Source organism: Caenorhabditis remanei, chromosome I (genome assembly GCF_010183535.1).
Source record: "Caenorhabditis remanei strain PX506 chromosome I, whole genome shotgun sequence".
Taxonomy (NCBI): domain Eukaryota; kingdom Metazoa; phylum Nematoda; class Chromadorea; order Rhabditida; family Rhabditidae; genus Caenorhabditis; species Caenorhabditis remanei.
Genome location: NC_071328.1, coordinates 399583 through 421785, shown reverse-complemented (window position 1 = coordinate 421785; position 22203 = coordinate 399583). Strand labels below are relative to the sequence as shown.

Below are 22203 nucleotides of genomic sequence, written 5' to 3'. Positions count from 1 at the left end.
ATTATTATCAAAACAAAAATACTTTTTTTTTTCTCACGACAATTGTGGACTCACTATCAGTGCAAAATTACTGAGTCTGCATTCTGACGTGAAAAAAAATGTCGGAACTTTTTTATTTCGACAGTAATAAAGCGCATAACTGCGCATAATTTGACACGCGGGAGTCGGAAGTGGAGACTTTCTCAGGTCTACTGGTACCCAATAAGTAAAATGTTAGGATTTGTATGATCAACAAGTAGTTATCATATTGTCATACCGAGCCGGCACGAGCCGGCGCGTAACTCTCTTAAATCGCAATATTACGAGCTGAAAAATATACCAAAATGTAGATCTCTATGATTTCTATGTCACGGACCTACTACGGGCCGGATGGCGAATTGTTAATGTGCCGCGGGCCGAAAAAACCACTTCTAGTCCGGCTCGCGGCACATAACGATCCGATATCCATCCCGTAATAGGTCACGGACATAGAGCTCGTCGAGATCTATATTTTGGAATATTTTTCAGCTCATAATATTGAGTTTTAAGCGAATTAGGCGTCGGCCCGTGCCGGTCGGTTTGAAAGTATGGTTATACCTTCAAAGAAACTAATTAACTTTATCTAATTGCCGTTAGTTTCATACTGTCGAAACAAAACTCACTTCCGTCTTTTTTCCGTCTTTTCCGTTTATCGTTTCAGAAAAAAATGTCTCAAATTTCCCTCCATTTATTTCATAAACTCCGTTCATTATTCCAGCAGGATGTTAATCCGTTGGAGAACTGGTCTCCATCGCCAGTTCCGTCGTCTCGGAACGGCACTTCAATGGCCATTGAAAGAGACGAGAATCAGTGAGAACACAAAGTTATTGGAGACACATTGGTCAGACAAACTCATTAAAGAGTTTGAAAATGGGAAATTGGTAAGGACATTCTGGACAGACAGATTCACAGACAGAATATTCCAGAATCCCTCAAAAAACTCCAAAAAGTACATTCTATCGATGTTTCCCTACCCATCGGGACGTCTTCACATCGGACACATGAGGGTTTACACGATTTCTGATGCGACCGCCCGGTATTATCGATTGAATGGATACGAAGTGATTCATCCGATCGGATGGGATTCATTCGGATTGCCGGCTGAAAATGCGGCCAGGGATAAGGGGGTGGATCCGAGGGAGTGGACGGTTAAGAATATTGAGACGATGAAGGAGCAGTTGGTGAAGACGAAGGTACGGTAGAGGGATAGTGATAGAGAGAAATGATAGGGATAGAGATAGAGATACCTGTCAAGAAACCTATCGTTTGGAAAGTGCGCTCTACTGACAATCTTATGCTAATTTTGTCATTTTTGCATAGAAAATGACCAAATTAACATAGTATTATCAGTAAAGCACATTTGCCAGTTTAATGCGGAAGCTATGCCCAAAATTTTCAGGCTAAATGACTAAAACCGACAAAATCAGCTGTTTTCAGTCACCAAATTTTAAGTTGCAAAACGCAATTTCTTAACAAAAAGTTCTCGTTTGTTAATTGAAAAAAGTCGATTTTTCAGAGGTAGAGATAGAGGGAGCCGAAAAGCCCAGTTTTCGGTTGAAAAATCGAATGTTTTGACTTAAAAATAGGAAATTTATGTCGAAAAAGTTATTTTTGAGTTTTGATTTTTCAATCAAAAACAGGATTTTTAGCTGAAAAGTGGGCGGAACCTAAACTCCTCACAAATTCCAGATCCTATTCGACTGGGAACGCGAGATCTCAACATGTGAGCCGGAATTCTTCCGTTGGACCCAATGGATATTCTGTAAACTATTCGAACATGGATTAGTGAAACGAACGACGGCAGAAGTCAATTGGGATCCTGTAGATCAAACAGTTCTCGCCGCTGAGCAAATCGATAATGAGGGGCGGAGTTGGAGGAGTGGAGCCACGGCTGAGAAAAAGAAATTGAGGTCTATAATTAATTAGTTATTAATTACACTATATAATTAACCTATAGGCAAGTGCGCTCTACTGACAATCTAATGCTAATTCTGCCATGTTTGCATAAAAATGACTAAATTAACGTAGAGTTATCAGTAGAGCGCGCTTGTCAGTTTGACGCGGAAGCTATGCCCAAATTTTTAATTATTTTGCAGACAATGGATGATTGAGACGCCGAAATACGCGAAACGACTGCAGGAAGGACTCCGGGCGATGTCTGAACAGTGGGGAGAGGTGGCGGATATTCAGGCGAATTGGATTGGAAAGTGTGATGTCTTTCGATTCATTCTGCCGGTGATTGGAACGACGGACGATGAGTTTATCGATTTGAGGATAAAAGATATATTTGAGATTTCGAATGCAGAGTTTTTGATTTTGAAGAAGAGCCATTCGATGGCTGATAAGGAGAGAAAAGAGTTTCCGTGTGAGTTTGAAGAGGAACGGTTACTGTAGCCTATGATCCAGATTTGAAGATCGAAGTACTGTACCGTAGGATCCAGATTTTAGAATCGGAGTATTGTAGCATAGTAGGATCATGATCTGGGTTACTGTAACCTAGGATCGAGTTTTCAAGATCGGAGTACTGTAGCATAGGATCCAGATTTTAGGATCGGAGTACTGTAGCCTAAGACCTAGATTTTAAGATTCGGGTTACTGTAGCATAGTAGGATCATGATCTGGGTTACTGTAACCTAGGATCGAGTTTTCAAGATCGGAGTACTGTAGCATAGGATCCAGATTTTAGGATCGGAGTACTGTAGCCTAGGATCAAAATTTTAAGCTTTGAAATCGTGAAAAAAATGAACGAAACAAAAAAAAATTGGTTTTTGATCAAAATTTCTGTTTCAGTTGTTCTGATCCTGATAGGTTTACAGTAAGATCCTATGTCCAGGACCTAGGTTACAGTACCCCAGGATCCAAATTTTCCTTTCGGATTACTGTAGCTCTGTATCAACCTTCCAAGATACTAGTTCTCTAATATGGGAGTCTTCCAGGATCACAATCCTAGATCCTGGGTTACTGTGGTCCAGACCAGATTACTATAGACTTGGATCCACCGTGTTTGCTACTGTAGGTTGGATCCTAAAATACAGGATCCAGGTTACTGTACTCATGATAGGTTTACGGTAAAATTTTATGTCCAGGATGAAGGTTACCGTATCCCGGGATCCAAATTTTTCTTTCGGATTACTGTAGCCCAGGATCCAGATATTGAAGATTCGGGTTACTGCAGCTCTGGACCAACTTTTCGAGATCCAGGATCAATATCCTTAATTCTGAGTTACTGTGAGATCTGAAATCTGAATATCCAACTTTTCCAGACAAACTGCCATTTGAAGTGCTCAACGGAGTGACCGGTCGTCAAATCCCTGCAATCGTCGTCGACGATTCCTACCATCCAGAACTAGAATCCTTCCAGAATTCTCGAGTCGGAAACTTTCAGACTGACAAGGAATTAGCAGAGAAATTCGGTATTCAGGAGCCAAAGCATAAGCGGAATCTGACGAAAAACGATATTCAGGAGATGGCGGCGGTGATTTAGTTAATTATCTCTAAGTGTCAATTAAGAAGTTAATTGCAGTTTGGCGGTTACGGTGGCTACGAGACATCGCGGACACTGACCGATTGGGTTGTGAGTCGACAACGTGGATGGGGAACACCGATTCCGATGATTCAAACGGATGATGGGAAGAGGGTTGCGACGAGATTGGATAGGTTGCCAGTACTTGGAACGGATAGAGGACAAAAAGTTGATAGGGAGAGATTCGGAGAAGAGGGAACTTTCGATTCGGATACGTTGGATACGTTCTTTGATTCGGCGTGGTAAGGATTGCGGATATTTGGATCCTGGCGGTACAGTAACCCGGATCATAGGAACCGAAGTACAGTAATCCTAAACGACAATTTTGATCCTGGGATACAGTAACCCAGATCCGGCGCATATGATCTTGCTATAAACGTATAATGGGTACAGTAACCCAGGATTTAGGATTGTGATCCTGGAAGAACCAGGATCTAGGAAAGGTTTATAGCTACAGTAACCCGAATCTTCAAAAACAGGAGCCTGGGTTACAGTACTCAGGATCCCGGTTACAGCAGCCCGATATGGTAATTTAGATCTTAGACTACCGTAACCCTGATCTCAAAATCTAGATCTTAGACTACCGTAACCCGAATTTTCGAAAACTGGATCCTAGGCTACAGTAACCCAAATCCTAGAGTTAGGATCTACAGAGGACGCCGGATCCTGGGCTACATTACTCAGATCTGGATTCTAGGCTACACAGCAACCCATATCCTACAAATTCTATTTTTCAGGTACTACTTCCGCTACCTTGACTCCAAGAATTCAAACGAGTTGGCATCGAAGACGTCCCTTGAAAAGATGCCAGTAGACGTCTATGTCGGAGGCATCGAACACGCCGCCGTTCACATGTTCTTCGCCAGATTTATTTCTTATTTCTTGAAGGATATCCGAGTGATTCAGGTAGATCAAAAAAATACAGTAACCCAAAGTTACAGTTACTCCTTTTCCTTTAGACCGCCGAACCGTTCACTGATCTCATCCCTCAAGGAATCGTTCGCGGGAAAACTTTTATCGAAAAATCCACTGGCAAATACGTGTCTCCAGAAGACGTAACGACGAATTCAGAAGGCCGTGTCCATCTGAAAACCGACGCCTCCGTGGAAATCGACACTGTCTACGAAAAAATGAGCAAATCGAAGAATAATGGAGTGGATTTGGCGGCGATGTTGGATTCAGAAGGTGTCGATATGACGAGACTGAGACTTCTGGAGGCGGCGGCACCCAGGGCACCGATTAATTGGGGAGAGACGGATTTGAAGGGGATTAAGGTGGGAATTGAGGGGGCGAAATTTGAGGAAAAATTGGTCCAAATTGTGAACCTTATCAGGAATAGTTTGAGATGGGAAAAATGGAGAAAAATGATTGAAATTAGAGAAAATGAGGGAAATTTTTAAAAATCTATTTATATCGCACGGTTCTCCTGACTCAAAATGGGCATTGGTGGAAGAATTTATGCACGCGGTCGTGTAGTCCTCTCGGAAAAGATTTCTGTTCTATTTCCTCGTTTTCTATCTAGGTATTGAAGTCACAGTGATTTCCAGTTAGAAATAAAGGATCAATTTCAGACCGAAATTCACGTTTTCTGGCTCATAAGACAGAAAATTTAATTCCCCACAATTCTGATGAATGGGACCTTTTTTAATCCATTGCGACATCTGAAAAACTTGAAAAAAATAAATTTCGTTTAAAAAAGTGAGAAAACGAGGAATTTCAGCAACAATCTTTTCCGAGAGGACTACACGACCGCGTGGAAAAACTCTTCTCCCAAAGCTCTTTTTGAGTCAGGAGAACGATTTCAGAGCGATTTTTAGCAATAATAAAATTTCTTAGAATTGTCTGAAATATCGGAAACTGAAATATCTGAAAAAAAATCAGAATTTCTGAGCTTTGAAAGCATAAAACCTAGAAAAAAGTGATTTTAGGATGAAAAATCGCCATTTTTCAGCTTAAACACCCAAATTTTGCTGTTTTTGACTTTGAAAAATATCAGAAGCTTGAATGCAATTTTAAAAGTTGTTCCAGAAGGAGTGGGCGGAGCTTAGGAAAAGCGTGCTGAAACTTTGCAAAAGATTAAAAAATAATGAATTTTGGGTTAAAAAACACCACTTTTTAGCCTTAAAATTCACAATTTCGGACTATTTCCAGCATTTTTGGCTCAAAAACATCTGAAAATTAGAAAATCGGGCCGGGCCGAAATTTCTCTTGGCCCGGCCCGGATTCAAAAATGGGAACCCGTTTTTACCAAATTTTATTTGAAATTTTTCGAAAAAATAGAGTAAATTCAACAACTCAAAATGTTTCAAAACGAGCCGGGCCGGGCCGAGATGTTTTCTGATTTCGGCCCGGCCCGGCCCGTGACAAGTCTGGAAAATTTTAATTTTTTCGCTTAGAGTTCGGAGCGAAACAAATGACTTCAGTCCTCTTTTAATTACCCGCTAATTACCCAAAAATTCTCAGAAACTGCTCGACCGAATCGCCACAATCAACTCGGACGTCATCGAGTCTCGTTGCTCTTCAAAAATCGTCGATATGGACCCAAAAATAGAGGAATCGATCCGAGAGACCTATAATTTCTTTGTGAGGAATGTGGGAATGTGTCTGGAAATCCTTCATCTACACAATACTGCCTTGATGAGGCTTCAAGGGTTTACGAATGCGTTGAAGGTACGGTAACAGAGGACATCTGGACACACAGACAGATAAATTCGAGAAAAATACCCTAAATCGCTGCTTCAAAGACGGAAAATTGAGTAAAAATGCTTAAAATCCCGCTGGAAACGCGTCATTGGCGCCCCAGCCTTTAGTCTGTCTGTCCGAAAGTCCGAATGTCCGACATCGAACACACAGATCGACAGACAGACATAAATTTAGCCCCGAGGACGGAAAATTGAGTAAAAATGCTTAAAATCGCGCCATCGGCGCCCCAGCTCTCAATCTATATGTCTGTCTGTCCGTTTTTCCGTAATATCCGGATGTCCATTTCCCCCCATTTTTTTCCAGAAAATCGATCCGATCTACCTGGCGAATAGTCCTGAAGGACAACGAGCGGTGAAGTCGTTGGTTATCATGTTGCAGGTAAAAATAGAGGGGGGACTAGGATTTTTCTAGGCCACCGAAAAAAGTTGGCCATTTTTGAGTTTGGTGGCCTAGGTTTTTTCTCTGGATTTTTCTAGGCCATCAAGTTCAGCTCATGGCCTCACTTTTTACTTCATGGTTTCCTAGGCCACTAAAAAATCTAGAAATGATGACCGAACTTTCGAGACCTTGGGTTTCTAGGCCATTTTCAAAGATTTGAGTTTTTAGGTTCGATGGAAGAACTTTTGAGAGCGTGACCTAAGATTGGGGTTCTAGGCCACCGCTACTGCAGAACGGTGGCCGAAGATCCAGGCTCTTTGGTTTTCTCGGCCACCGTAGTGAGTGATGACAAAGAAACCCAAAATTTGGGTTTCTAGGCCATTATTGAGTTTAATGGTCTAGGTGTTTTACTGGATTTTCTCTAGGCCACCAAGTTGAGTTCATGGCCTAACTTTTCACTTCATGGATTTCTAGGCCACAAAATTTTCGGTCTGATGTTTTAGGGCAATTTTCGATAGAAATTTGCTGAAAAAAGTTGATGGCCTAACTTTCCAAATTTGGATTTCTAGACCATCACATTTCCATTTCCATTTTTTCAGGTATTCTGTCCCCACGTGGCGGCAGAAATGTGGTCAGCCCTCTATCCATCCGAATCCCTGATCTCCGCTCAACCATGGCCCCTCGTGGATTCAGATGCCCAAATTGAGTTTCTTCTGATGATTGACAGTGTGAGTGGAGGACGTCCGAGTGTCGATCGACGACTCATCGAAGAAATGGGCGGAGACGAGTTGTGGAGACGGGCGGAGCACACGGAGCACTCGGAGATTTTGAGAATTATGAAGGAGGAGGGGATGGTGTTGAGAGATCACAGGGTCACAAAGAGAAGAGGTAGATTTTGGGGATTTCTAGGCCATCAGATAAGCTTTTTTTCTCATGGTGGCCTAGAAATTCAAAATTCGGCCACCAAACCTATACCATTAGATTCAGCGTGATAAGAGCTTTCAGAAAAGTATAATCATGCCCGGGTTTGCTCTCAATTGAGTCTCACCACGAAAACTACAGTAACCCAATTTAAAGGCGCATACCGTAGTTTCGTGGTGAGACCCAATTGAGAGTGAACCCGGGCATGATTATACTCATTCGAAAGGTCTCGTCACGCTGATTCTTAATATTTAGGTTTGATGGCCGAGGTTTGGGTTTCTAGGCCACCAGACGTCCAGGTGGCCGAGATTCAGAGTTTTCTAGGCCATCATCCCGATTTTTTAGCTTTTTTCTGATATCTGACCGATTTTTGATCGATTTTAGGTCACTGAAACCAGTTGTATTGTTTTTTCGACATTTCTAGACGTTCCAGAGGTTTCTAGGCCACGGAACAATCCGATCGCCTAGCTATAGGTCACCCGCAAGCTTGGTTGCCGAATTTCCGAGTTTTCTAGGCCACCCGGATGATTCTAGGCCACCTGACAATCTGGTGGCCGAGTTTTTGGAGTTTTCTAGGCCACGGAACAGTCCGATGGCCGAGTTTTGGAATTTTCTAGGCCATGCTCCCGATTTTAGCTATTTTTCCAGATTTCTCCAGATTTCTCGACCATTTTTATCTATTTTTGAGCTCTCACTTCGAAATAAGCACAATTTGAACTTGTTAGGCCACCTTCCCCAACCAATATCTCTTTTTGTTAATTCCAGGATTCCATGTAACACTCTCTTGTGGCGTAGAAGGTGACAAAGAGGAGAATCGAAAGAAAATCGGGAAAATTCTTGATCGAATTCAGGCGGAACGAAGGAAATTGGATAAGAAGAAGGGTGGGAAGAAGCAGAAAAAGGAGAAGGCGAAATAATTTTTGAAAAAATAATTTTGTGTCTTTTTTAGGATTTAGAGAGGTTTTTGTTATTATTTTTGTTATATTTTTGAATGAATTTGTTTTTTTCTTGTTCTCCTCGAAATTCGAGTATTTTTAGTGGTTTTTTCAATCGAAATCATCCATTTTTCACTATTTTCGCTTATTTTTCAATTCAAATTTTCAATGTTCCCGCCGTGTTCGCTGGGGCGCACTTGCATTTATCCACATTTTTGTTTATTTATGGAGATCTATTTTTGATCGGTTTTGGCATATATTCCGTCATTTTTTAGATTTTTTTGCTCAAAATAGATAAAAATATGGATTTCTTATCGATTTTATATAGATTTAATCGAAAAAATGCGGAAATCATAGGTTTTAAACGGTTTTTCAGTAAGTTTTTGGATTTTTTCAAATTTTTTAGCTGAAATCGATGGATTGGAGTTTTGCAAAGTGGAAATATGGATTCTATGAGTGATTTTTGATCGGTTTCCGTGAAATTTAACGAAAAATTCAAAAGATTCCGACAAAAATCGAGAATTCCCGCTGCTCTCTCATGGCGCCAAATTTTGATCTACGCTTTGGCGGGAACTTGTTGTTTTTGATTTTCAGCTGGTTTTCTATACATAGAATGTTGGAAGAGGCGAAAAATTATCTACACTTTAATACTTTTCAATTTCAAAGAAAAATCGTTGAAATTGAGAAATTATGAAATTCTCCCGATTTTTGTCAATTTTGTTTTAAAGCAAGTGAGAAATAGATAAATCAGTGATTTCTGATTCGAAAAATTGATTTTCAAGGTGTTTTTCAGTCAGAATCGCTTCAAACTTCATAATTTTGAGGTTTAGGTGACGGATTTCGATTTCTGACAGGTAGAGCGATGTCAAGGTCGATTTTTGATCATTTTGGGTGAAAAAGAGGATAAATTTTCCTTTTTTGAGATGGTTTCCACTGAAAAACTGAAATTGCCTAAAAATTTACGATTTTTTGGGTTTTTCAGGAAAACTAATTTCAGCTTGAAAACTTGCAAATTTCTGTCTAAAACGCTGTTTTCCTTTGATTTTTCGTGTTTTTTTCATATTTGTTTCGTCGAAAATCAGTAAATCCATAATCTAGAAGCCCATGGCCAAAATTTTGAAGAATAACATACTTTTGACAAGTGCGCTCTATTGCTAATCCGGTGATCCCAACGCGGTGAACTCCGGGTTGTCAATAGAGCGCACTTGCCACTCCAACGCGGAAGCTATGCCCAAATTTCTCAGCTGCAATTCATTCCATTTTTGTGATTATTGGTTTTGAAACAGGTGAAAAATGGGTAAATCAGTGATTCTTCACTCGAAATATCGATTTTTGAGGTGCTTTCCAGTCAAAATCGCTTCAAACTTTATAATTTTGAGGTTCTACAGTTTTCTCTGATTTTCCACTCGAAAACTTGCAAATTTCTGTCTAAACCGCTGTTTTCTCTCGATTTTTCGTATTTTCTCTTTTTTTTTTTTCGTTAAAAATCTCGTTTTTCTCCTTTTTTTTCAATAAAATCCCCAATTTTCAGCCGCCAACCAACCCAAAAATGGACAACTCTCCGGAGGGAAGTGAGAATTCTCGAAAAGAGAACATTCCAGTCAGTGCGTCGCCTCCATCGATCGAAGACGATGACGACCTTCTGAATGACGATGAAGACGTGGGAATTCAGAATCCAGACGACGTGCAAATACCAGAAGAAGAGTTGTTGAGAATTGACGATGAGATGGAGGAGATTCTGAATCCTCCTCTGAATCCACAACCAGAAGACGTTCCACGGATTCAGAATCCCATTGACGGCAACGAGTATTTGGAGGCGTTTGAAGAGGAGAGACGGATTCTGGAAGAGGAGATGCCAGAAGGACGGGAATCTGAAGACAGAGGACGAGGAGACGATGATGATGAGAGAATGGATACGGAAGAAGTACGGAAAAGAGGGAAAATTTGGGATTTTGGAGTGAAAAATCGACTGAAATTGCAATTTTGCCACTTTTTTCGACCGAAAACGGTCAAATTTGGGTATTTAAGCTGAAAAAAACGATGATATTCAGTCTAAAATCATTTTTTTCCCGTGAAATTTCACTGATTTTCAGATTTTTCGAGTCAAAAATGCTGAAAATAGTCCGAAAGTATGGATTTTAAGCCTCAAATATGTAATTTTAAATCCAAAATTCATTATTTCTGGAATAATTCTGAAAATTGTGTCGTATTTTTTGGTCCAAAAAACGGCAAGATTCGGGTTTTTAAGCTGAAATACGGTGTTTTTTAGCCAATAATTTGAAGAATAACCTACTTTTGACAACTGCGCTCTATTGCTAATCCGGTGAGCTCAACGCTGTGAACTCCAGGTTATCAGTAGAGCGCACTTGCCACTCCAACGCGGAAGCTATGCCCAAATTTTCTCTACTTGTAGCGAAAAGTGAAATTTTACTGCTTTTGAGCAAAAATTCCGGATTTTAGGGATTTTAGGCTGAAAAATCTTAATTTTTAAACCAAAATTCATCATTTTTAATCTTTTGTGACGGAAAACTCTTCAAATTTGAAGCGATTTTCGAGTCAAATGGAAAAAATCACTCAAAATGTCAATTTCTATCAGAAAATTGAAGATTCTTTCATTTTAGTTCATAATTTTCAGCCAGAATCCCCACCAGCCGAAGCCATCAGAGCACGTGATTCAACGTCAGCCGAATCGATGGATGATGATGCAGATGATGAGGATGAAGAGGAATCTTCTGAGAGTGAGAAAGACGATCAAAATCTAGCAAATCTATCATTAAGTGAGTATATATCATATAATTCTCATTTGAAATTTCAAAAAATCACGATTTTGAGACAATTTGGAGCTCAAAATATGAAAATTGAGGGAATTTGATGGGATTTTTGAAGGTTTTTGGGTCTGAAGTGTTATTTTTTCCATTTAATTTCTATTTTTCAGCCGCTCCCGTCCCACTGACCCAGATAGACAAATCGATTCATATCGGAACGGAGCATCAAGCACAAATCTCAAATGAAGGAACACCTGAACCAATCCCACGAGAAGAGGAAATTAGCGATGATGAAAGGGAAACATTGATTTGGGATTGTGAGCAACCCGTTGATAAGAAGAGACTCGTCGATTATATTGGAGAAACGAGCGGAAAGTTCTCGATGCCTATTGATAGGGTACGGTAGAACAAACAGATGTTCAATGTATAGAAAATAAAAAAATTAAAGTTCCTGCCAAAAAGTAGATGAAAATTTGGCGCAGTGGGAATTCTCGATTTCAGGCGGAATCTTTTGAATTTTTCATTGAATTTTACAGAAATCAATCGAAAATCACTCGTAGAACCCATATTTCCACTTTTCAAAACTTTAATCCATCGATTTCAGCTGAAAATTTGGAAAAATTACAAAAACTTCCTTCTCTGTGCGGAATTCCTTCGACTTCCATGCTTTTTTTCACTTCCGACTTCCGTGTATTAGCTCGACACAGTTCTTACAACTGCGCTTCACCGAAACGCCGTTGAAAAATGTCTCTTTATCTCTGAGTCTCTCAATTTCGCACATAATTTTCATCGGTTTCGGTAGAGCGCTTTTGTAAGGACCGTGTCGTGCTAATAAAATGTTCAGAAAAGTTTTGAATTTTTGAATGAGATTTCGGCGGAATTTCGGTGGCTTTTATAAAATTTTGTATGAAAACCACGCCAAAATTTGCAATTCCCGTTCAAAATGAGCTTTGGTGGAAGAGTTTTTCCACGCGGTCGTGTAGTCCTCTCGGACAAGATTTCTGGCTCGATTCCTCATTTTCCTCACTTTTTTCAACACATTTTTGTAGTTTTCTTCAGTTTATATTGCGAAAATACCAACAATTGTTGGAAATGTGAGGAGGAATTGAGCCAAAAAATCTTGTCCGAGAGGACTACACGACCGTGTGGAAAAACTCTTCCAACAAAGCTCATTTTGAGTCGGGAGAAACAGGAATTGTAGCGGTTTTTAGCATATTCGTCAATAACAAAAGTTTCTAACAAAGTTTTCGGCGGTTTATGTAGAAAATTTCAGTTTTTGGGTTAAAAATTTCCTGAAAATCATCAAAAATTCAGTTCAGAAGGTCGTTTTCTCAGAAGTGCCATTTTACGGTGCATCGCTCTACATTATACGTGTTTTTGGTGGTTTTGCTCGATATTTTTCGTTTTTGACCAATTTTGAGCATATTTTCGGACTGAAAAAATATTAATCGGAATCTGCAAATAAACAAAATATAAGATCAGTCCCGAAGCCCGTTATCCAAAGAATTCTACTCGGATCTATAAAGAAATTCTGAATATCCTGATTTTTCTTGTTCTATTTCTGGATTCGTTGACTATTTTCCTCTAATATCAGAAGTTATTATCATTTCTTTATTCCAGGCGCTCTACATCCTCCGCAAAGAGAATCTCGACTTCGATTCGGCGGCAAAAGAATGTGGAAAACGGAAAGAAATCAAGGAGACGTGGACGGAAGAGGAAGTTGCTCTCTTCACGACGAGTTATTTCAATTTTGGAAAGAAATTCCGAAAGATTAAGGCGGTGGTGAGTGATATTAGCACGGCACGCTTCTTACAACCGCGCTCTATCGCAAACGAGGGTATATCGACGAGATGCGCAGAGTTTTTTTCTCGCGGCAACACAGATTTTCACAGTTTTTGACACATTTTTGCTATTTTCAATGGTTTTTTTGAGTAAAATGTTATGAAAAATAGCGAAAATGGGGTACAAAAACTGTGAAAATCAGTGCCAACTCTGCGTCTCTCTCGCCGATACTCTCTCGTTTGCGGTGGAGTGCAGTTGTAAGAATAATTTGAAAAAGTAGAAAATTCCCTATTTCTCAGATGCCAAACCGCTCGTTGCACTCCATCGTGAATTACTATTATCAGACGAAGAAAGTGGCGAATTACAAGACGAATATCGGTATTCAATTGAATGAAACTGATAAATATGATGAGTTGATGAATGATATCAATGGAATGGATCGAGTTGAAGCGGGATACTGTGAGAATTGCAATCAAAAGAGTTGTGTTCTTATTGTGAGTTTCGGTGGTGAAGATGGGAAACAGGCTCGAGGACATTTTAGAACCAGTCGTTCCGGAATCGGTCATTTGGATCCGTCCCGACTTAGAACCGCCCTGATTAGAACTACCAGAATCAGGTTTAAACAACTTCAGCCTGATTTTTCTGATTTTTTCTAATTTTCCCGTGAGAAACCTTGATTTTCTCACTTTTCTCAACATTTTGGATCCGAAACAGGAAGTTTCGAAGGCATTTCCACGATTTAAATAGATTTTCGAGTGTTTTCAGTAGTAGATCAGTTCCGAAATGTCCCTGAGCCTATTTTTGTCATAACAATCTCGATTTTTCGGTTCCGGGACATTTCGAAACTATCATATTACTGAAAACCCATGAAAATCTATCAAAATCGCAGAAACTTACCTTGGAAAGGGTTTTCGAAGTTTCGAAACGTCCCGAATCCATTTTTTGGATGGAAAAAATGAAAAAATCAAGGTTTTTGTGGCAAATTTGGATAAATCTGACTAGCCATCTTTATCGACACGTAACTCTATTTAATATGAACATTACGAATCCAAAAATACACGAAAATGCAGATTTCGGCGAGTTCTATGTCTCTGATATAATACGGAACGGCTTAAGATTCATTATTGTACCGCGTACGGACTTTGACACTTTAGCTCGTCCCGCGGTACATTAAAGAATCCGAAGCCGTCCTGTATTATATCAGAGGCATAGAACTCGCAGAGATCTACATTTTTGTATATTTTTGGACTCGTAATGTTAATTTTGAAGGGAGTGACGTGCCGATAAAGATGACAAGTCTGATTTTCCCAAATTTTCCCCATGAAAAACCTTGACTTTGTTGTCAGAAACTACTTTTGAATTTAAAAAAACTCCAGAAATTCCTATTTTGTAATCCCAATTTTCTAATTTCAAGCTCCGCCCATTTGCAGCTAAACAAAATGATGGGTCGTCACGAGTGTCGTCCGTGTATTCTCTATTTCCGTCTGATGCGAACATCTCGACCGCCGAGTCTTCTCACCATCGCTGAGAAACAGAATAAACGAGTCGTCTGTCCCGAATGTGAGTTTTCAGACGTCTCTGGCGTACCGTTGGCGCGTTTTGTGCTTTTGGAGATCATGGGAATTCTGGCGCGCCGCAGACGCTTTTTTGACTGTTTTCATTATATCTGGCGCGCCTTCTTCTCGTTTTTCTTCCATTTTCTTAATTATTTCCCTAATTTTCAGACATGAAACCGTTTGTCAACGACTATGTGGAAATGATGAGTCCGGCTGATGGAAAGGCGGCCGAACGATTGGGAATCCCAGAATTCACGATAACAATCGATGATGATGATGATGAGTGTGTTGTTCTTGGTGAGATTTGGGATACTGTTGGAAAAAAAAGAGGACTGAAATCATATTTTCAGTCCGAAAATATGCTCGAAATTGGTCGAAAAACGAAAAATATCGAGAAAAACCACCAAAAACACGTATAATGTAGAGCAATGCACCAAAAAATGGCACTTCTGAGAAAACAACCTTCTGGACTGAATTTTTGATGATTTTCAAGAAATTTTAAACCCAAAAACTGAAATTTTCTACATAAAACGCCGAAAACCCTGTTAGAAACTTTTATTATTGACGAATATGCTAAAACCGCTACAATTCCTGTTTCTCCTGACTCAAAACGAGCATTGGTGGAAGAGTTTTTCCACGAGTTCGTACAAGATTTTTGCTCAATTCCCGCATATTTTCCAACAAATTTTGGTATTTTTTCGATATAATTGCTGGAAAAAGTAAGAAAAGGAGGAATTGAGCCGCAAAATCTTGTCCGAGAGGACTACACGAACTTGTGGAAAAATTCTTCCACCAATGCTCTTTTTGAGTAAGGAGAATGGGAATTGTAGCGGTTTTTAGCGTATTCGTCAATAATAAAAGTTTATAACAGGGGTTTTATGTAGAAAACTTCAGTTTTTGGGTTAAAAATTTCCTGAAAATCATCAAAAATTCAGTCCAGAAGGTCGTTTTTTCAGAAGTGCCATTTTTTGGTGCATTGCTCTACATTATACGTGTTTTTGGTGGTTTTTCTCGATATTTTTCGTTTTTCGACCAATTTTGAGCATATTTTCAGACTGAAAATCATAGTTTTGAAGATTTTTTTTCGGTATATCATCATCTCCCTATTCCAGACGAATGTGAGATTCGTGTTCCATCGAAAGAGTTGATAGTAGAAGGAATGACAGAAGACGACGATCCAATCGATTCGAATACGTGTCATATGACTCGAATATTCGATTCACCCGCCGCGTTGGCATTCATCGATAGTCTTCGAAAGAAACATCAGAAAGCGGTCCCGTTGGTTTGGCGCATTCGGCAGACGAAGTGTATGGAGGAGATTTCGTAAGTTTCAGAAGATGAAGATGAGGAGGCGGGGAGAGAGAGGCCACGCCCCCAAAACATTCGGAAAATTTCAAAAGTTCCGAAAAAAAAACTCCCAGAAATTCGAATATGAGCTGAAAACATGACATTTGGCTTGAAATGAGGATGTGCGACCTTTGTGGGCGGGGTTTGGCAGATTTTAGAATCTAAAAAAGAGTTGACCTTAGCGAGGGGCGTGGCCTAATCATTCGCGCGATAGACAATTGCAAAAGGGGGCGGAGCTTCGAAAGCCACGCCCATTTTGTCACATATTTATATTTTATTTCGAAAAACTTCATTTTTTTTGGAAACTTTGAAATTTCCGACTCGGAATTCCGGAAGTTCCGAAAAACAAATTCGATGTTTTCTTTCGAAATCAACGGTGTCAACCAGCAGGTAATGAAAATAAGTGACAAAATGGGCGTGGCTTTCGAAATCTGGAAACTCCGAAAAAAACAATTTTTGAGAAAATTCTCGGCAATTTGAAAATTCTGACTCGGAATTCAGGAAGCTCCGAAATTTCTGATTTTTTTCCTAAGCCTAACCCCCTCTGATTTTCAGTCTGATCAACGAGGCGGCGCGTCAAGAAGTGATGAAAACTATGGCGACGGAGGATCGTATCAATTTGAGGAACATTGCGAAATGGCGACAGGAGATGGGCGGTTTGAAGAGTAGACACTCGAAATGGATAACGGAAACGGAGATTTCGACGGTGTGCTCATCGACGACGATCAGCCGATCGGGAAGGGTTCGATACGATGCGAATTGGACGGATGACGAGAAGAGACAGTGTATTCGATGTATGGGTTTGGGGGAAAGAGGGGAGACATCCGGATGAACAGATTTTGGAATAGCGGATGGACAGACAGATATAGGAATTGCAGATATTCGGTGATGAATTTTAGGCAATTTTAGGCGCTCTTAGTCAAAAGATAGTCTAATGACCGAATTTCGAAGTTTTCTAGGCCATCGTCCTGATTTTTTTAACTGTTTTTCATTATCTGACCGATTTTTGTACGAATCTTGACTACCCAATCCAGTTTTATCGTTTTTCCAGCATTTCTAGGCCTTTCAGAGTTTTCTAGGCTATTGGACACCGTGGTGGCCGAATTTTGGAGTTTTCTAGGCCATCCTCACGATTTCGGCAATTTTTCGAGATTTTGGAGACAAACAGATTTTATTTGATATATGACAGACATATTTTGGGATTGCGGACATCCGGATAGATAAGAAGTCCGGACAGACAAAAATCTGGAAAAAGAAGTCATGGCCTAGAACCCACAACTCGGCCATCCTGGGAACTCAAATCTTACGGTAGCATTTTCAGCTGTGTCGTATGACGTCATTTTTCTGATGATATCCCATGATGGACGAATTGACGGATCCTAGGCCAGGGGACTTAATTTTATATTAATTTCAATAGTTGGGGAGTTTTTGGAGAAAATTGAAGAAAAATGACTGAAAATGAGCCAAAAATGGTCAAAAATGGCCTAAAATTAGTTGAAGTCCGAAATAGTGGACATCTGGATATCCGGACAGACAGACAGACTCCGCCCCCTTTTTCCAGCCAAATTCAAAGAAATTTCCAGGCTTCCACTGGCATCAAGACGATTTCGAGAGTATTTCGAATGTGATACTCACCAAAACTGTAGATCAAATCAAGGCGTTCTACAAAGAACACGAAGAAATCCTTTCCAAGGTAAGTCACGCCCACTTTAAGATTAAACCCCGCCCCTTTTTTGTTTCAGAGTCTGCAGTCGTATCGAGAAGTGATGAAAAGCAGACGAATGAGAATCGACGGAAATATTCGTTACTAAAAGATCTACTTGCGCTCCATTGATAATCTTTTTTTTGAATAATTTTTCGGGTGTTTAAGCTCCGCCTCTTTTTTTTTAAATACTCTTGCTTTATTTTGTGTCTGAAACTTCATAATTTGTTCCCCCAGAATCTCATTGTCATTTTTTTTCCATTTTACGAGTAAAATTATTATTTTTTGTTATTCTCACGATTTCATAGTTTTGGATATTGATCAGGGCTGGGCAAATTATTTGAATTATTTGAAATTTGGGGTAAAAGTCAAATAAATTGCTTCAAAAATAGATTTTCAAACAAAATTTTAGCTTCTAATGTCAGAAATGAATAGAAAACTGTTGAGAGAAGAAATTTAAACTGTTGAAATAAAATTTTCACACTAAAAATCCAAAAAAAATCTTTGAAAATCACTTTTTTAAACAAAAAAAAAACAATTTTCTCGCCGATTTTTCGAATTCGTTTTTTTGGCGCCTTTTTGCAAGTCCGCATTATTTCGTGACGGTGTTTGCGGTCAATGCACCAAACCTGACGACGGAGTCATCTTCACAGATTTTCAGCGATAAAAGCTGAAAATTGATCGATTTTCGCAGAATTTTCAGTCTGGAAATGGAAATTAGGGGTTCAAGAATGTATAGAACAGGGCTGGCCAAATTATTTGTTTGATTATTTGAATTTTTTGAAATTTGGGTTGCTTGACCAAATAATGTTTGACAAATTCATATCAAATAAATTTTTTTTTTCAAATTTCGCTGTATCGTTATGCCACTTGATACGCTGCTTAATCGAGAACATTTACTTTTCGAGCCGATTTATGTCCATTTTTCAACTGTCAAACATTCGCAACTCAATTCTATTAAAACATTTCCACAATTTTTAATCAAAACATTTATTTTCAATTTCCTCCTAGAATTTTAGCTGATTTCAGCGGAGCGCTATTGATTTTAATACTCATTCCCAGACCCCACATCTAGTCACGTGGCCCCCAACATTCTTCTATCAATTCCAAATTAAATAGCCTAACTCACACTCCCACTGAATAAGTGATACAACAGTCATGGCCTAGGATTAAACATTTTAATAACAAAAAACTAATTACCTCTAAGTAGGAAACTCTGAAGGATCGAGAAGTCGTTTTCGGCGCGCTGAGCACTCGCTTTTCACTTTCAACCAATCGACGGTGTACTGAAAAAAACATACTTTATAACAATCACGCTACACCGATACTCACCTTCTAGCGACACTGATGATTACTGGCTATTAACGGCCGCACCAGAAAACCGGGTTGGATGTAGGTACATCCAACCCAAGTTTTGTTTTTATTCTTGGCCACAACATACGAGCGAGTTGGGAGTAAATACTCCCAACCCATCAAGTCTTCGCCTCCACGGCCAAAAAATACGAGCGAGTTGGGAGTAAATACTCCCAACCCATCAAGTCTTCGCCTCCACGGCCAAAGAAATACGAGCGAGTTGGGAGTAAATACTCCCAACCCATCAAGTCTTCGCCTCCACGGCCAAAAAATACGAGCGAGTTGGGAGTAAATACTCCCAACCCATCAAGTCTTCTTTTTTTCTTGACCACAAACTACGAGCGAGTTGGGAGTAAATACTCCCAACCCATCAAGTCTTCGCCTCCACGGCCAAAAACTACGAGCGAGTTGGGAGTAAATACTCCCAACCCATCAAGTCTTCGCCTCCACGGCCAAAGAAATACGAGCGAGTTGGGAGTAAATACTCCCAACCCATCAAGTCTTCGCCTCCACGGCCAAAAAATACGAGCGAGTTGGGAGTAAATACTCCCAACCCATCAAGTCTTCTTTTTTTCTTGACCACAAACTACGAGCGAGTTGGGAGTAAATACTCCCAACCCATCAAGTCTTCGCCTCCACGGCCAAAAAATACGAGCGAGTTGGGAGTAAATACTCCCAACCCATCAAGTCTTCTTTTTTTCTTGACCACAAACTACGAGCGAGTTGGGAGTAAATACTCCCAACCCATCAAGTCTTCGCCTCCACGGCCAAAAAATACGAGCGAGTTGGGAGTAAATACTCCCAACCCATCAAGTCTTCGCCTCCACGGCCAAAGAAATACGAGCGAGTTGGGAGTAAATACTCCCAACCCATCAAGTCTTCGCCTCCACGGCCAAAAAATACGAGCGAGTTGGGAGTAAATACTCCCAACCCATCAAGTCTTCTTTTTTTCTTGACCACAAACTACGAGCGAGTTGGGAGTAAATACTCCCAACCCATCAAGTCTTCGCCTCCACGGCCAAAAACTACGAGCGAGTTGGGAGTAAATACTCCCAACCCATCAAGTCTTCGCCTCCACGGCCAAAGAAATACGAGCGAGTTGGGAGTAAATACTCCCAACCCATCAAGTCTTCGCCTCCACGGCCAAAAAATACGAGCGAGTTGGGAGTAAATACTCCCAACCCATCAAGTCTTCTTTTTTTCTTGACCACAAACTACGAGCGAGTTGGGAGTAAATACTCCCAACCCATCAAGTCTTCGCCTCCACGGCCAAAAAATACGAGCGAGTTGGGAGTAAATACTCCCAACCCATCAAGTCTTCTTTTTTTCTTGACCACAAACTACGAGCGAGTTGGGAGTAAATACTCCCAACCCATCAAGTCTTCGCCTCCACGGCCAAAAAATACGAGCGAGTTGGGAGTAAATACTCCCAACCCATCAAGTCTTCGCCTCCACGGCCAAAGAAATACGAGCGAGTTGGGAGTAAATACTCCCAACCCATCAAGTCTTCGCCTCCACGGCCAAAAAATACGAGCGAGTTGGGAGTAAATACTCCCAACCCATCAAGTCTTCGCCTCCACGGCCAAAAACTACGAGCGAGTTGGGAGTAAATACTCCCAACCCATCAAGTCTTCGCCTCCACGGCCAAAGAAATACGAGCGAGTTGGGAGTAAATACTCCCAACCCATCAAGTCTTCGCCTCCACGGCCAAAAAATACGAGCGAGTTGGGAGTAAATACTCCCAACCCATCAAGTCTTCTTTTTTTCTTGACCACAAACTACGAGCGAGTTGGGAGTAAATACTCCCAACCCATCAAGTCTTCGCCTCCACGGCCAAAAACTACGAGCGAGTTGGGAGTAAATACTCCCAACCCATCAAGTCTTCGCCTCCACGGCCAAAAACTACGAGCGAGTTGGGAGTAAATACTCCCAACCCATCAAGTCTTCGCCTCCACGGCCAAAGAAATACGAGCGAGTTGGGAGTAAATACTCCCAACCCATCAAGTCTTCGCCTCCACGGCCAAAAAATACGAGCGAGTTGGGAGTAAATACTCCCAACCCATCAAGTCTTCTTTTTTCTTGACCACAAACTACGAGCGAGTTGGGAGTAAATACTCCCAACCCATCAAGTCTTCGCCTCCACGGCCAAAAAATACGAGCGAGTTGGGAGTAAATACTCCCAACCCATCAAGTCTTCGCCTCCACGGCCAAAAAATACGAGCGAGTTGGGAGTAAATACTCCCAACCCATCAAGTCTTCACAAAAACTACGAGCGAGTTGGGTGTGAATACACCCAACCCATCAAGTCTTCTTTGTCTTCTTGGCCACTGAAAAAGCGGCGAGCTCCTGGCGATGACGTTCCCACTGAAAAATGGATTATTTAAAATTTTACCTTTTTTTTACTCGATAAATCGATTTTTGTTGTAATAATTTTTAGCGATGCAAGCTTTTGAGTCAAAAATTATAACTTTTATTGAAAAATTGAATTTCCAGCTGTTTTGTAATGTAAAATTTGTTCTGATAAAATTATAATTATGTCGTGTGTTTGATTGAGATTTGTTAAAACTCAGAATTATTATTAGCTTATGAGAAAAGAAACGGAAAAATTACGACTTTTGTCTTATAAAATAATCGAAAAATTGGTTTTTTCTCAGGCAACTCAATATCAATCTAAATCAACACGGCATCAGTTCGATTAGTTTCAATCTTGCGCCGCCTCATTAGATTGGTGTAAAATCCTATGCAATTAGTTATAACATTTGGAAATTCGTAAGGTCAAAACAGATACTAAATTTATTCAAAAATAGAAAACAATATTTCTGAAGTACAAAAAAAACAACACAAAAAAATAACACAAAAAAAATTTAGAAATTAGCCGGGAATCCATTGCAAGTGTAAAAATCCAAGTTGTTCTCTGCCCGACTGCTTCAACTTGTAAATAGTCCACTCAGCGAATTTTTATGTAGAATGTACGAAATTACCAAAAAAAATTGTTTGATTTCTGAACTCACAAAAGAATAAGATTGTGTGGAGAGCGCTGATGTTGAAGAAGTAGACGATCATACCTGATAGTGAGCAATGAACTGTTATAATTGTAAGAGTATCTGAAGACTGCAGTTGAAGATTTGGTGAGCCATAGAAACTGATAATATAATTTTCAATAATGGAAAAGCGTGAAAAAGTGATAAGACCTAGAAGAAGAAATCTGAAAGTTTCATTC

The 22203-nt window shown here is 40.1% G+C and overlaps 2 protein-coding genes across 2 annotated transcripts; both read left to right on the top strand.

The window, feature by feature from the left end:
* Positions 1-740: 740 nt before the first annotated feature.
* Positions 741-8460, top strand: GCK72_000059 (uncharacterized protein; the record flags this gene model as incomplete). Its single annotated transcript, XM_053722244.1, has 12 exons — positions 741-899; positions 945-1211; positions 1708-1928; positions 2115-2383; positions 3282-3493; positions 3542-3783; positions 4279-4447; positions 4501-4815; positions 6005-6211; positions 6548-6622; positions 7222-7510; positions 8309-8460. The coding sequence occupies 12 exons, from the start codon at positions 741-743 to the stop codon at positions 8458-8460; spliced, it is 2577 nt and encodes an 858-aa protein (XP_053590889.1).
* Positions 8461-10027: 1567 nt separating this feature from the next.
* GCK72_000058 (uncharacterized protein) lies at positions 10028-17739 on the top strand (the record flags this gene model as incomplete). The annotated part of the gene is made up of 11 exons (XM_053722243.1): positions 10028-10402; positions 11114-11255; positions 11414-11640; positions 12864-13025; positions 13325-13519; positions 14456-14585; positions 14750-14878; positions 15694-15904; positions 16484-16722; positions 17512-17621; positions 17671-17739. The coding sequence occupies 11 exons, from the start codon at positions 10028-10030 to the stop codon at positions 17737-17739; spliced, it is 1989 nt and encodes a 662-aa protein (XP_053590888.1).
* Between the last annotated feature and the right edge of the window lie 4464 nt (positions 17740-22203).